Source organism: Aptenodytes patagonicus, chromosome 1 (assembly GCF_965638725.1).
Source record: "Aptenodytes patagonicus chromosome 1, bAptPat1.pri.cur, whole genome shotgun sequence".
NCBI lineage: Eukaryota > Metazoa > Chordata > Aves > Sphenisciformes > Spheniscidae > Aptenodytes > Aptenodytes patagonicus.
This window is the reverse complement of record NC_134949.1, coordinates 119,403,259-119,416,141: the sequence shown is the minus strand read 5'-3', so window position 1 is coordinate 119,416,141 and position 12,883 is coordinate 119,403,259. Positions and strand designations below refer to the sequence as shown.

Here is a 12,883-nt window from a genome sequence, read left to right as displayed (position 1 = left end):
CAATGCACTGGGTATTGATTATTTTTAAAACCGACTTTTTAATTGTACGCCTCAAGGGCCACTTCATCAGCTCCCTAAGATGATCCTCTACTGAACAGTAAACTTGTAGTCATCTCATTTTGATTAATTAACCTGTTATTACACCCATGCAGCCATTGGGCCACCTTGGTTCATTCATTTAACACACACAGGCTGTAGTTTTTTGGAGGTTACAGGCAAATGTGCTTCAGGGAGCTGATGATTTATGCCAGCTGAGTCGTGCTTTCACAATCCAATGTCTGTTCAGTATATCGACTTCTCGAAAGTACTCTGTAATTTTTCCTTAAAAAAAAAAAATAATCTTTGAGGGGATTTGGGGTTATTTAATTGCAATGGCAGAATTGTACAGAATTACAGTGATTTTAGTCTAATAAATCATGTTACTTATCAGCTGAGTTTCTTATTCATTAGTACAGAAGCTGTGAGCATTGTTTATTTCATTAGAGTGTACATTTTTGTCTTACTGCTGAGGACAGCACAATCTCTTTGGTCAGTTATGTCCTTGGTAAAGAGCCTTTTTTCCCCACTTCAATCTGAGCAGATACTCAGGTGATCCATGAATCATCTTGTTCCCTGGTTGATGAGCTCCACTTGCTCATCAACCTTCTGGGCTAACCTGAATTTGTCCAGCTGATGAAATGAGGTTGCAATAAAGAGGCTGCATCAACAAAAATAACTAAGTGGACTGTGTTGCTGTTAGTGCTGTAATTCAGTAGAAATACTCTCGAATTATTTGAAACAATGTGTTGGTGTCAGATTTGTTTTTTGTGGAAAAACTAAGTATTTCCAAACACTTCAAGCCTGCTCCCTACCGCTACTCAGATGCAAAATGTAATTGTCCCTCCCCATCCCTGCACTCCCCTTCCAGGAGCTGGATCCACCAACTCCCAACTTCTTGTTGCACCACACACGTCTTCAGTGGGTCCTGCAAGTTTCACACTGGGTATATGGAAGTTAGCATATTACGCTAAAGTTTTCGTGATCTGATACATCTCTGAGATCAAAGACAGGAGTTGCTTTCAAATGGAAAGTTTGAAAAAGGTGATAATGGAAGCACCATTTAGAAACTGTTCCATTCTCTGCAAACAGACCCTGCAACAGATTCACGAAAGCTGCCCTGCACTTAGCTAAAGGTTTAAAAGGATGAAGTACTGGAAGCAAAATTAACATTGTTTTTTGTTTTCCTTTCAGTGGGTGAGTTTGTAAGTGATGCCCTTCTGGTACCAGACAAGTGCAAGTTCCTTCACCAGGAAAGGATGGATGTGTGTGAAACTCACCTGCACTGGCATACTGTTGCTAAAGAGGTATATTAATCTGTCTTAAAATATCCTGCCTTCCTTCTTTAGAGCTGTATCACTCTTTTGAGGATGAGTTTAAATATAGCAGTGACACGGAAAACAAAAAGCAGTACTTATGAATGTTTGAGTGAATGGCTTTTTGTTCTACTTTATAAGGTAGGATAAAGGCAGGACCAGAGTCCTGCTGGATAGTTAACGTTGACCTTTGAACATTGACCCTGTTTCATAGCGCTGGTTTTTTTTCCTTCCCACATCCACTCACGCACCCACCATGTTTTCTGCCTCGTCCGGCTTCCTGTGTTAGTGTTGCTCTGGAACTAAAGATTGATCGCTATTGCCTGGGCTTTGCCTTTATCATTGTCCTCAGTGTGGATATTGGTATGCCAGGTGCTTCACAGAGGTCACAGGCCTCAAAGAATGCAGTATGTGAAATTCAGCAGAAAAGGGTAGGAGAGCTGATAAGACATAGGACCAGCCAAAGACATTTTGCAGTCAAGCACAGAGGTTTTACAACTTACCGGTTGTAAAAAAACGGTATTTATTTCTGAAAACAGAAATAAACCTAATGTTATAATTGCTAATGCGTTTTGGACATTTTTGTCCTTATGTAGAAAGGTTGTAGGATTGAAAACTGAGATGAGTTTCAGGAAGATTTCTGGCTGCTGTTTTGTTTGGAACCTCTGAGTTTCTATGTTATTCCACCTTCTGGAGATCAAAATTGAAATGTGCTTAGCAGCTTTTCAAATGTTCAGTTCTTGCTTGTATCATACTGTTGCCCCTCAAATGAAGCATTTACAGCACCAACCTTCATGCGGGTAAATTCTAGTCCATTTTAAGTACTTGCAAACTTGAAATGGCATAGTCTAGGAGAACATCATCACTGTGCATTATTGAACTATTTTCCTTTTTTCACCTGTCCTACATCACTATATCTTTCTGTCCTACATCACTATATCTTTCTGTCCTACATCACTATATCTTTAAGGTATAATTACGCATGACTGACTGTTTTCCAAACAAGGCTAGAAGGTGCTGTACTGGCGGAGGTGTCAGACCAGATTCAGTGTTGTTTCCAGTATATCAGATATTTTAAATGTGAATCTATCTTGCAATGAACTCTTTAATAGCATTAATGCATCAGGATCAGGATTAACACATCAAATTATCATTCTGACTTGATTCAAGTCTTCTGTTTATGAGGCAGAGCCTGTGAGGATTTTAGGCAAGAGGATGTTGAGTCGTCAAGTATATGGGAGGAGACAAGTCTTTCTATACTGGCAAAGACTAAAGGGCAGGGGAAGGGACAGCTTGTCGCTTACAATGGTCATGTGGACACAGGTAGGGAGCTGCCTACAGTGCAGGTAGTAAATGTACATGTGACTGCTCTAAATCATGTTTCGAAATTCAGAGATTGTGCAGTTCGCCAGCTTCAATCTCCTAAGGCAGTACGCAGCCCCTTACATTTTCTCGAGGTCTGTGACATTTTTTTCTGGCTTCCTCCATGACAATATTGTTGCTGTTTTCTTTCTGTTTTCTGTAGTCCTGTAGTGAGAAGAGTATGAATCTGCACGACTATGGCATGCTGCTGCCCTGTGGAATCGACAAGTTCCGTGGTGTGGAGTTTGTTTGCTGCCCGTTAGCGGAGGAAAGCGACAATCTTGATTCAGCTGATGCTGAAGATGATGATTCAGATGTCTGGTGGGGAGGTGCAGATGCAGACTATGCAGATGGAAGGTAAGAGTGACTTTCTACCCTTCAACTTTTTATTATCATCTTATTAAAGATGCGAAAAATCTGTCTAAAAGACCTCAGTGTGGAAGAGACACTGTTCCATGTAAGTGAACTTGCAACTACAATGGTTGAAAACATCAGTGTTCTACACATTTATTCTTAACTTTCTACAGAAAAGCTTATTGTTAATACAGTTATTGTGCTTTTGATGCCTTCATCTTTTCTTCAGTGAGAAGTATTGCCATATTTATAACAAAAATGCTTAAATACATACTTTTTTGACAACGAAATGATAAATACTGTACTCTTTAAGATGCTTCATATGCCATCTGGAGTACTGCAGCAGATACTCAGCCAACATAACCGTTGGAGGTTTTGAAATGTCTTCATTCATAATAGACATTAGCTGTGTGCCTTTATTACTATAAGAATATTTTTCTGCTGACAATTATTTTCTAAGTATGATCTAAAAGAAAATCTGTTTTAATATCTAGCCTTTGACAGATTCATTAATACGCTACTGTTAAGTTGGAGTATGGAGGTTTCCTTTGCAAGACAGCAGTGGATGGGAAAATACCATGCTTGTCTTTACCTTTTAACATCCCCTGTGCACACAGGCTGATTTTGAGCCAAATATGGGTTATGGCTGTGTTGTAACTGAGTGGTCCGGTACTGTCAAAGCCTTCTCATATCACTCTCTTGAGCGTGTTAGACAGCAGTTGTGAACAGAGTACAATGTTAAGTCCTTGCAACTGAATTCAAACAACTCTCTAAGATGGCTTTCTTCATAAAACTAAGATGTACATTCAAATTCTGTTTGTGCTCCCTAAACTTCCATCACTTTATACTGTGCTAATGCAGTGTTTCTACTTCTTAGGTGATGATACTGTATCTTTTATGAATAATATACAAAATCAAAACCTTGGGGCAGATTACAAGTGGTTTCAAGGAGAACCCTGAAAATAAGTGGGAACCGAATGAAGTGAATAATGTGGAAAGTTAATAGTTCTGAATTGCGTTAAGTTTGGGTTTTTTAATAATCCAGATCGAAAGAAGTTCAGGAACAGTGTAGAGATGAAGGACAGAGATCGAATTGCTGTAATTCGGTGCAAAGAGATGGCATTAAGGCAATGAAAAATCAGAAACCATGTCATGGTGGGCATCTAAATCTTTCCTGACAAACCATTAGTAAGTGTTGCAGGGAAGAGTTCTTTGTGAATAATGGAATAAGTTTAATTAAAATAAGTATTTCCCCACTGTAATTTCCAGTTTTCTCTCATAAACGGGACTGAATGGTCAGGGCTGTTTGCAAGAAGCCTGCGTCAAGCAACATTGCATCTTCTGCCTTGACACCTTCAGGCTTTTTTCTGACTTGGGCTTCCAACAGCTGTCAAAGTGTCACAATTTATAACCCTTTCAGTGGGATTTGTAAACCAGCCTTCGGACTGTTGCTGTGTCACTTCTGTATATTTTGCTTAGATTTTGATTGCAATATGTTCTCTTAGAATAAGACATGAGTACAGACCTTGTTCTAATTCAGACAAATTTGCTTTTTTTCATCATATATGTATATATACATAAAAACACACACAAGATAGATACATAGATCTATCTTATATATCTATTACCTGTCTTATCTATATATCTCATATTTATTATATATCCCTATATATAAAATACATAGATATAAACCTTTTCTTTCATATATCTGATCAAAGATTCCTAAAATATTTTGAATAAAAGAGCTCACAGGGGTATATATAGAGTAGTTTTGTTTGTAAGACGGATATCCCTTTTATTTCTCTTTTTCATGTTTGTCACTGAACATTTAATTTACTATTCTAGTCCATTTTGTTCCTCATAAAGCAGTTTAATATCTGAAGAGATGAGTTCAAGAATAACTTCATAAATTTTGTATCCTTTAGGAATTGGAGCTGTAATTGCATTTGAATCCATTTCTGAAGTTCCAAGCAAATACTGATTTTTTTTTTTTTTTTTATTTTTTTATTCCCCCCTGCCCCCCATAGAAGTGCATGCAAAAGGAAATTGAAAGGATCCTTTTATGGGGTACTTGTACTTCAACTGCAGATGAAGAGCCAAGCAATTTGTAGTTCTTTTACACTGACTCACTCGTATTTCTTGCTGCCTCTTCAGCTTCCCAACTGCATTTAAACTGTGTGTACTGGAGCCAGGAATACTCTTGAAATTTAGTCATATTAAAAAAAAAAAAAATTAACTCATTTCTCATGCAGCAGTAGGTGGTAGTTCAAATCTTGTGTGTGTGTATATTCGTACATATATGAGCATATGTTTGTGCGTATGTAAATATATATATATGCCCTAGTCTTAAGCTGATTGTGAGGGAGGAAGGAGGAGAAAGGAAGTGTAAAGTAGGGGGACACTTTCCTAATGCTAAATTCCCAATATTCTCTGCTATTAAAGCACCTCTGTTTGAAGCGCTTACTTAAATTTATGGTTTTTCACCTTACATGGGTGATCTTACACTGACAATGTTTGCTTCATCTTGAAGCCTTCCAAAGAGTTTAAAATCCCTTTGTTTGTGAGTACATTCTTGGTGTGACACTGCATGAAGGGAAGAGAAGGGGCTGGTAGCTCATGCACCAGCTAACGCCGACCCCACTGCTCAGCAGCTCTGAAGCAAAGCCCTCTGTCAGAGGTTTGGGTTCTTCGTGGAGCCCCTCTCTGGGCAGAGAGGGGGTATGCTATTAGCAAATTAGTTGGGCAAAGTATCCATCGAAGTATTTTCCTCACTCAGGAATCGTGATAGCTTTTACTTGGGTCAGATCAACTGAGCGCAAGTTGTTGGCGTCTTCCAGTTGACGGCTTTTAACGCACACAGGGTGCACTCCAAATCATGAGGCACGTGCTGTGTGTTTCAAGGGGGGGCACTCAGTCATTCTGGGGAATTACTGTGCTTGCTTTGCCGGTCGTTTTTGTGGCCGCTGCTACAAATGCTTTGTTCATGCAAAGATACGAAGATTAGAAGATGGGAGCTGGTCCTTTAGGAAAAGGATTTTGTTCCATTACTCTGCTGCGGGTTTGTGGCAGGAACTCCACAGCATTCCTCTTGCAGCAGTTACTGGGTTGACTTTTTTTACCCATTTCTACCCAGAAGTCACGATTTCTGGCTAAAATTAGTTGCCAACACCACATGAGTACTTCAGTAATTGCTCTTTCTTCTATATTTTTGTTAAGATCTGGGTTTGGGTCTGTTGTACAAATAGGGCCTTTTAGATGCTTTTGCCACGCATATATCAATATATTCAGTATTTAGAATCACCAAGTGGTCCAGCTAGAACATAACCCACTCCTCACATCTAAGCAGAAACCAATCTGCTGTAAATGACCTCAGCTGCAGGATTTCATATTCCTTGTTTCTCATGTCTGGCTGTGGAGCCTTCTGCTTGATAGCTGTGGGTTTGTCTTTCCCTGCCCATGCCTGGTACCTCTCCTGGGGAGTGAAACCTCCAGGCTGGCTGCTTCACACTCCCATCTCTCTAAAACAGTACTGGAAAATGTTGGGCACAAACCTCCGTCAGTGGGTGGTGGCACAGTGACTACCGCGTGCCTCGGTGTGTGGGCCTTCAGAAGGGCTGCGGCTGCTTTAAGACACCCAAGTCAAAGTGAAGGTAACATATTTGAGGTAGAGGTGCCAACCTGAAAGGCACATGATTATATCCTTGTTTCTCAAAACTCCTGTCATGACAAAGCAGAATCCAACAAATGTAGGTGATGTATTTTGAAATAACTTTATATCTCAAACTATTCCAATCTAAATTTTAAAATATTTTCATTTTTGATTCTGAATATTTAGAGGAAAACACATTGCAGCCATTCATTTTGTAAATGCCCTTTTTCAGACTGTCTTATGTTTTTACCCCCAGCAGTTGTCTCTGGAGCGCTGCATTTTGTTTTGTCATGGGTGTTTTCTCCTGCACAGGAGGAAGCAAAGCTCAGCAGCACATCGTATCTGCACCATCGGAGGCCATGTGGAGGCAGCTTGGGCTGCGGTGCCGTCACAGACGGACGTTCTTCCTGTCCGGCATCTGACCGCCACCTGGGTCTAGGCATAAAAAGATGCGGCTTGCCTTGTGGTGTGGCTTGTTGGCAGTACCTGGGGAAAGGAGGGAGGGTGTACTTCAGTGACGGGTGTGATATACCCCCTTTTTGTTCATGAGGCCAAGAGGCAGGATCGGCTCATGCCTTTGAAATTGCATCATGTCATGCTCATCCTGAAATAGCGTATAACTCTGACTAAGAGGTCACGAGCATTTTTCAGCAGTGGCGTTCCTTGCTGTTATCCACACCTTTAATTAAAATTTACCCTGAAGACTGCCTGAGGGACAGCCAGATGCAGGTGCTGGCTTTCAATATAGGTGCAGAGCTCTCCCTGCATAGCTACAACGCAGTCAAGTGACCTGAAAGCTCTGGCTGCCCTTGAGACTCGGCACAGCCTTGTAGCCCTCCTGCCTGTACCTGGGCACTTGCTAGAAGCTTTGGTGTCCTTGGTGTCCAAGGTTGAACATCTTCAGGAGTGATGGCCAAGCTGGAAACTTCCAGGTTTTCTCTGTCTACATCTGTCTCATACGTGCCTCTCCTCATCTTCCCATCACTGTGCATGAGACCTCCCAGGCTTTTCTTCCCACCGGGGAAACAGGCAGCTGTCATTTTCCTTCTTTCACAGCAGGGAAACTGAGGCACAATAAGTCTCACTGTTGAGGGTTATATGGAAAGCTTTTCTTTAAGTCTTGTGGCTCAGGAGCAGGAGATAGTGCCTTAACTTCAGCCAAGTCTCATTTTTCTAGACAGTCTGAATATGTTTTCATGGTCCAAAATAGGAGATTTAATTTCTCATTGTTTTTCTCTCAGCAGGTTAGGCCAAATTAATTTTGTCTGTTCGGTGTATAAAATGTATGTTCAGGCTGATGTAATGATTGGGTAGTGTTGTAAATGTCACATTGTAGGAAGTAGTGTATTCTATAAGGGTTTGGTTTACAGTTTCTCATAAACTTCTGCCAAGTGAAGTTTTATGGTTTGTTCATACTTGCCATTAAGATAGTTAATACGGTAGGTTTTTTACTACAATAAATAATCCAAAAGGGTGCAGTCCACTTCGTGCTGATAATTAGGCATCTGTGAAGTAAAACTAAAATAAATTTGTGCTATATAGCATGGTGGTAATGTTTTTCTCTGGTTTTGCAACCCTGTACCAGACTGAGCTTAAGGATGAGTGCTCATCTCCCAGACACTGCAAAAACGTAGTTAAAGTGCTGTATCCTTTTTGACTCCATAAAGAGCTGCTTTTTTTTTGTCAATGGTATCTGGAAAAACTGACTTTTTTCTTAAATGCCTCCTCCAACTCTAATCCAAGAAATCCTGAAAGGCTTTTAAAACTTGTCAATTTTTTCTAATGGTGAAAGCAGTGTTGTATATGTACCTGTTACACTGAATTGTTTCCAGGTGAGACACTATGCTTTTAATTATCAGTCTTGTTCTAGCATTTGGGGAAGGGGAGTCACAGGGGCCCGACATAATTGCTTTGCTGAGTAATTTGTTAGAGATCCTCACTTGACATGGAGGAAGCATACATTTAATTTTGTTCGCTTTCTAGCTCTTTTAATGTCTTTATCTATGACTTAAGTGGTACAAAGACGTCAACACACATTTTACCTAGTGTCTTCCCTTCAGCAATGTCTGTAAGTTAACCTCAGCATCAAATTGGTTACAATTGAAATTCCCCAGAGTGCTGTTATTAAATCAGGCTGTCACAAGGTGTGTTTAAATTGGCCAGGGTCATATAGTGGCCTGACCTGATATAACAACACACCGAGTCCTCGTGGTATGTCACAGTACTGCCTTGACACCAAGTAGGCAGACAGGCAGTTGGGATGTCTGCTTGTGGCACATATTTATGAAAAATGCGTAAGTTTAAATAGAGACACATAAGCAAGTAAATTTAGTAGTATACAAGAGTCAAGTATAAAAATTTAGAAGTCAAATTTAATGGGGTTTAGTCATTTCTATACTTGGGAAATTCTCTTTGCTTTTGCAGGTATACCTTTGACTAGCTACTGCTTAATTCCCTTTTTGGGAATTTTGGGACCCTGTTTGGGTCTCTGCGTGCTAGACCAATGGGAGATTTAATGCAGGCAAGAGTCAGGAAGCTGTTCATGTTTTAATTGCGAATGCAGGTGAAAGCAGGTAAATGCTACAATCAGCGTGGCCGTTCTTTAGTGTTCTCTATGCTCACGGTGTTCATCGACAAGGTCTATTCAAAACATGAAATCCTCTTGCCCCATTTCTCCCCATTACATCTCCCTGTGTCCCTCTCACCCTTCTTTTTCCCCTGCTCATCTCTTCATCCGCCCCCAGAAAATGTATTTGGAAATACAGCATGAAGGAAGAGCCTTTAGGGGATTGTTTGACCCGGGCATATTTCTGGCCATTGCATATAAACTGATCAAGGAGGTTAAGAAAAAGTAACCAAAATTCTCTCATCTTCCTTATCTGTTGCTCTGATGGGTACTTCAGTCTCTTTGGCATTTGAACTACAGCTGGAAGAAACAAACACGGCTTGAACATGGAGGAAAAAAACTGGCAAAACTAGGAGGATTAAGGTGGTGGTGTTGATATGCATTGCCTCCTCCCATTTCAAAGAGAGGATTCTGTGTTGCATCCCCAGAGAGCTTTAATGGACAGGCTTTCAACCATATGTGTTGTGTTGGCCATCAGCAGCTGGGTGTCCTTTGTTTAAGTACACCTGCAGTGAGGCCATCATCTGATACCTGCAGTAAACCCCTGCTGTGGCTGTGTGAAACCTGGGGTGTCAGAGTCCCCATGCGGTGGGGAAGTGCTGCACGCCTGAGGAAGAGTCGGGCCCTGAGCGGTGTCTGGATGTAGAGTGTTGTTGATGCAGAAATCAAGGGGAGGGTGGGTGTGCAGATCTTTCTGAGATTCTTACTACTTCTTAAATCCTTCAATTTCTACCTGTTTCTTCATACTTGTATCTAGTATGTAGTGACATTGTGTTTCTTGACCATTCTTCCCTCCTCCTCCTCTCCCATTGTTCTTACTGTTAAAGTTGTCTTGCAGCATCGAGTCAAAAATCTGAGGCTTAATTGGAGTCCAGCTCTGAGCCCTAAAGATTTGTCTGAAGAACATAGAAATGGGATACCTGGAGTCCTTTTGGAGTTTTTGCTATTCTAAAGCTAAAAAAGTGTCATTGATCAAGAAAAAGGAAGGTGCCGAGGCTAAATTCTTCATTGGAAACACGCTCACTGGAAGAAAAAGAAAATTAACATTTTGTCTCTGTTGAGTATTCATCTGTTTTCAAGCCATCTTGTCACTCATGTTAAAACAAACAACAAGTTCTCATTGATGTCAGCTTTTTCATTGAATTGGAAAGTAAATGTCTAAAATTTCAGTGAGAAGTGCTCCAGTGGGAATCTCCTAAATGATTCTTTAAAAAACCAAAACATTAAAAAAAAGCCACCCCCTACTCCCCAAACGCTTGAGCTAGTAAAGCTGAACCAGACGTGAAGCTGGACAAAGGGTCTGTACTGCAGGTTCTGACTTAGAAGCAGGAAATGACTTGCATTTGAATGGATAAAAGGATTTCCCTTTTTCCATACTGTGCAGGCTGAGCTGTAGGCTGTTCATACCCCTGAAGTTTAAGGAAAACTGAACCTTGTGCCAGCGGTGGTATGCCTAGTGCAGTGGTTCAGGGTCTGCTTGGTGGGGAACTCAGTCATCCGTGTCACAGGAGCAGGGAGCAGTGCAGCCAGAGGCAGCATTCTCATCAGCTGGCCTAATACAAATTGTTCCTAATTGGGAGTCAGTGCCCTTAAAATGAACACTAGGAATTATGAACTTGCTTAGTTTTTCTTGCCTTTTTCCCCTCCTCTGAAGTTTGCCATCAGTATAGGTTAATGCCAGTTATTGAAATAGGTGAATTTTGCGCTACGTGAATTGTCCATCTCTAAATTGGTATTTTAGAGAACTCAATTCATTTAGGGAGGTAGTGTGGAAGGTGTTCTGATTTTTGCAATATAATATTTCAGCTAACTGGTTGGAAGTTCGTATCGTCTTGATTTTTGTAGTAGAACTGTTAGAAACTGAAATAGAAAAAAGTGCTTTATACCTATTCTAAAACATTATTAATGGCACAGCTTATCTAAGAACTTCTGTGTTTTTATAAGCATTTTAATGATAAAACCTAATTGCTTTTCTTTATAAATTAAACTAAAGCATCACCAAGTTGTAGGCATAATGTTACTGCTTATGTTGAATAACTCTAGAGGTATTTTGTCCTATTTGCATATTTTATGTGCTATTAGCATATTCTGTGTCTCATTCTTACATTAATTGGGTTTGTCTCTCATGTTGGCTGTTACTTAATATTTGGGTAGATCGTGATACATTTTTAATAACAGGTTTTTTTCTTTTTAACATGGAGGTTGTTAAAATTCAGATAGCATAGAAACACAGCATTAATGACTCTAGGAAGACTGGTAAGTGTTGGATTTCTTCTTAGGACAAGTAAAGTTAGAATGGAATTGATGAAGCAGCGCGTTGCTTTGAGAGGTAATTACAGCGATGCTGAGCTGGCAAATCCAATCACCATTTGAGTATAAAGCATTAGCTGAAGTGATGGATGAGGCTATGGGTGGAGAGAATTAATCTAATTGAGGAAGTGATGAGTAGAAGATAGCTAGGCTTTCATGACCCCTGATGAAAGCAGTTTGCTAGCTGTGCAGGCTACCTATGTGACTTAGGTGAATGTTGAGCTTGTTTCGGGATGTTAATGGCATCAAACTTGCACATTTAGTAGAAGGTTGACTTGCAAAGAAGGGTTACATTTTTTTTGACCTCATCAAACAGAGCTATCGGCTGCCGTAATAGGCAAAAATTTTATAAGCAAAAATTTTGTCACTTGCGATGACTGAAATGTGGGAGGGAAGGGTTCCCTGTATATGTTCGTGTCATAATCAACTCAAGAAACCCTTCTGATATGTCTGCAAGATGTTCTGAGAAGTTCTTATGACATCATGATCTATACCACCCCATTTCAAGCGCTGTACTATTTAATAATGCATGAAAAAAACAGGAAGTGAGAAATTTACAGCTGGGTTTTTCAACACGTACTGTCACACCAGCATGACTGTGTGCCGGTGGATGCATAGCTGGATATCCTTCCATAAAGTTATCCAGCAGTTCCTGCTCTATTTTACCTTTCAGTGATATTTGTGGTCTGTACTAGAAATAAGAGCTCAGCATTGGGGTGGTTTATGGAAATTTAAGAATTCTACCTCTTGTGAGGCTATGCTATGAACAGCAGTGTAGTAAAGCATTTTCTGTAGTAAAGACTTCTTTTCCTTTGCCTTCTAACAAAGGCTACACAGTTTGAATACATGGATGAAACAGTAAAAATATATAGGGTTTTTTCTTCCTGACAGAAAAGGTTTCTAATCTTGAATGCAAATGTTTTGGCTTTGGTTACATGATGACAAGCCGCTTCTTCACATGGGATCTCTATTTTGATCACTGCTGAGGAAAAAATAACACTCAAATTGTGACCTGAGTGAAAAAGGTTGAAACGATAAAACGTTGACCTGGAGAACTGGATCTATGCTTGCTTCTGTCATGAAAGTCTTCTGCTAGGCTTGGCATGCTGTGGCCACCATAAAAAGCTTGGTACAAAAGGTGCCCCTTTTTCTTCTGGCTGCATCGGTGGAGATAATCTGCTCTGCAGAAGCCCTGGCCTCTTGCAGCTGCTGCTGGTGGCAGCTGTATTT

General features: G+C 40.3%; 1 protein-coding gene across 2 annotated transcripts in view; it reads left to right on the top strand.

Moving 5' to 3' along the window:
* The window catches only part of APP (amyloid beta precursor protein), a 239,861-nt gene that overhangs the window by 117,943 nt on the left and 109,035 nt on the right, over positions 1 to 12,883 (top strand). For both annotated transcript variants that reach the window (XM_076352421.1, XM_076352429.1), the window contains exons 4-5: positions 1,231 to 1,343; positions 2,878 to 3,071. In XM_076352421.1, coding sequence (XP_076208536.1) covers positions 1,231 to 1,343; positions 2,878 to 3,071 — 307 coding nt within the window. The remainder of the gene's footprint in view (positions 1 to 1,230; positions 1,344 to 2,877; positions 3,072 to 12,883) is intronic.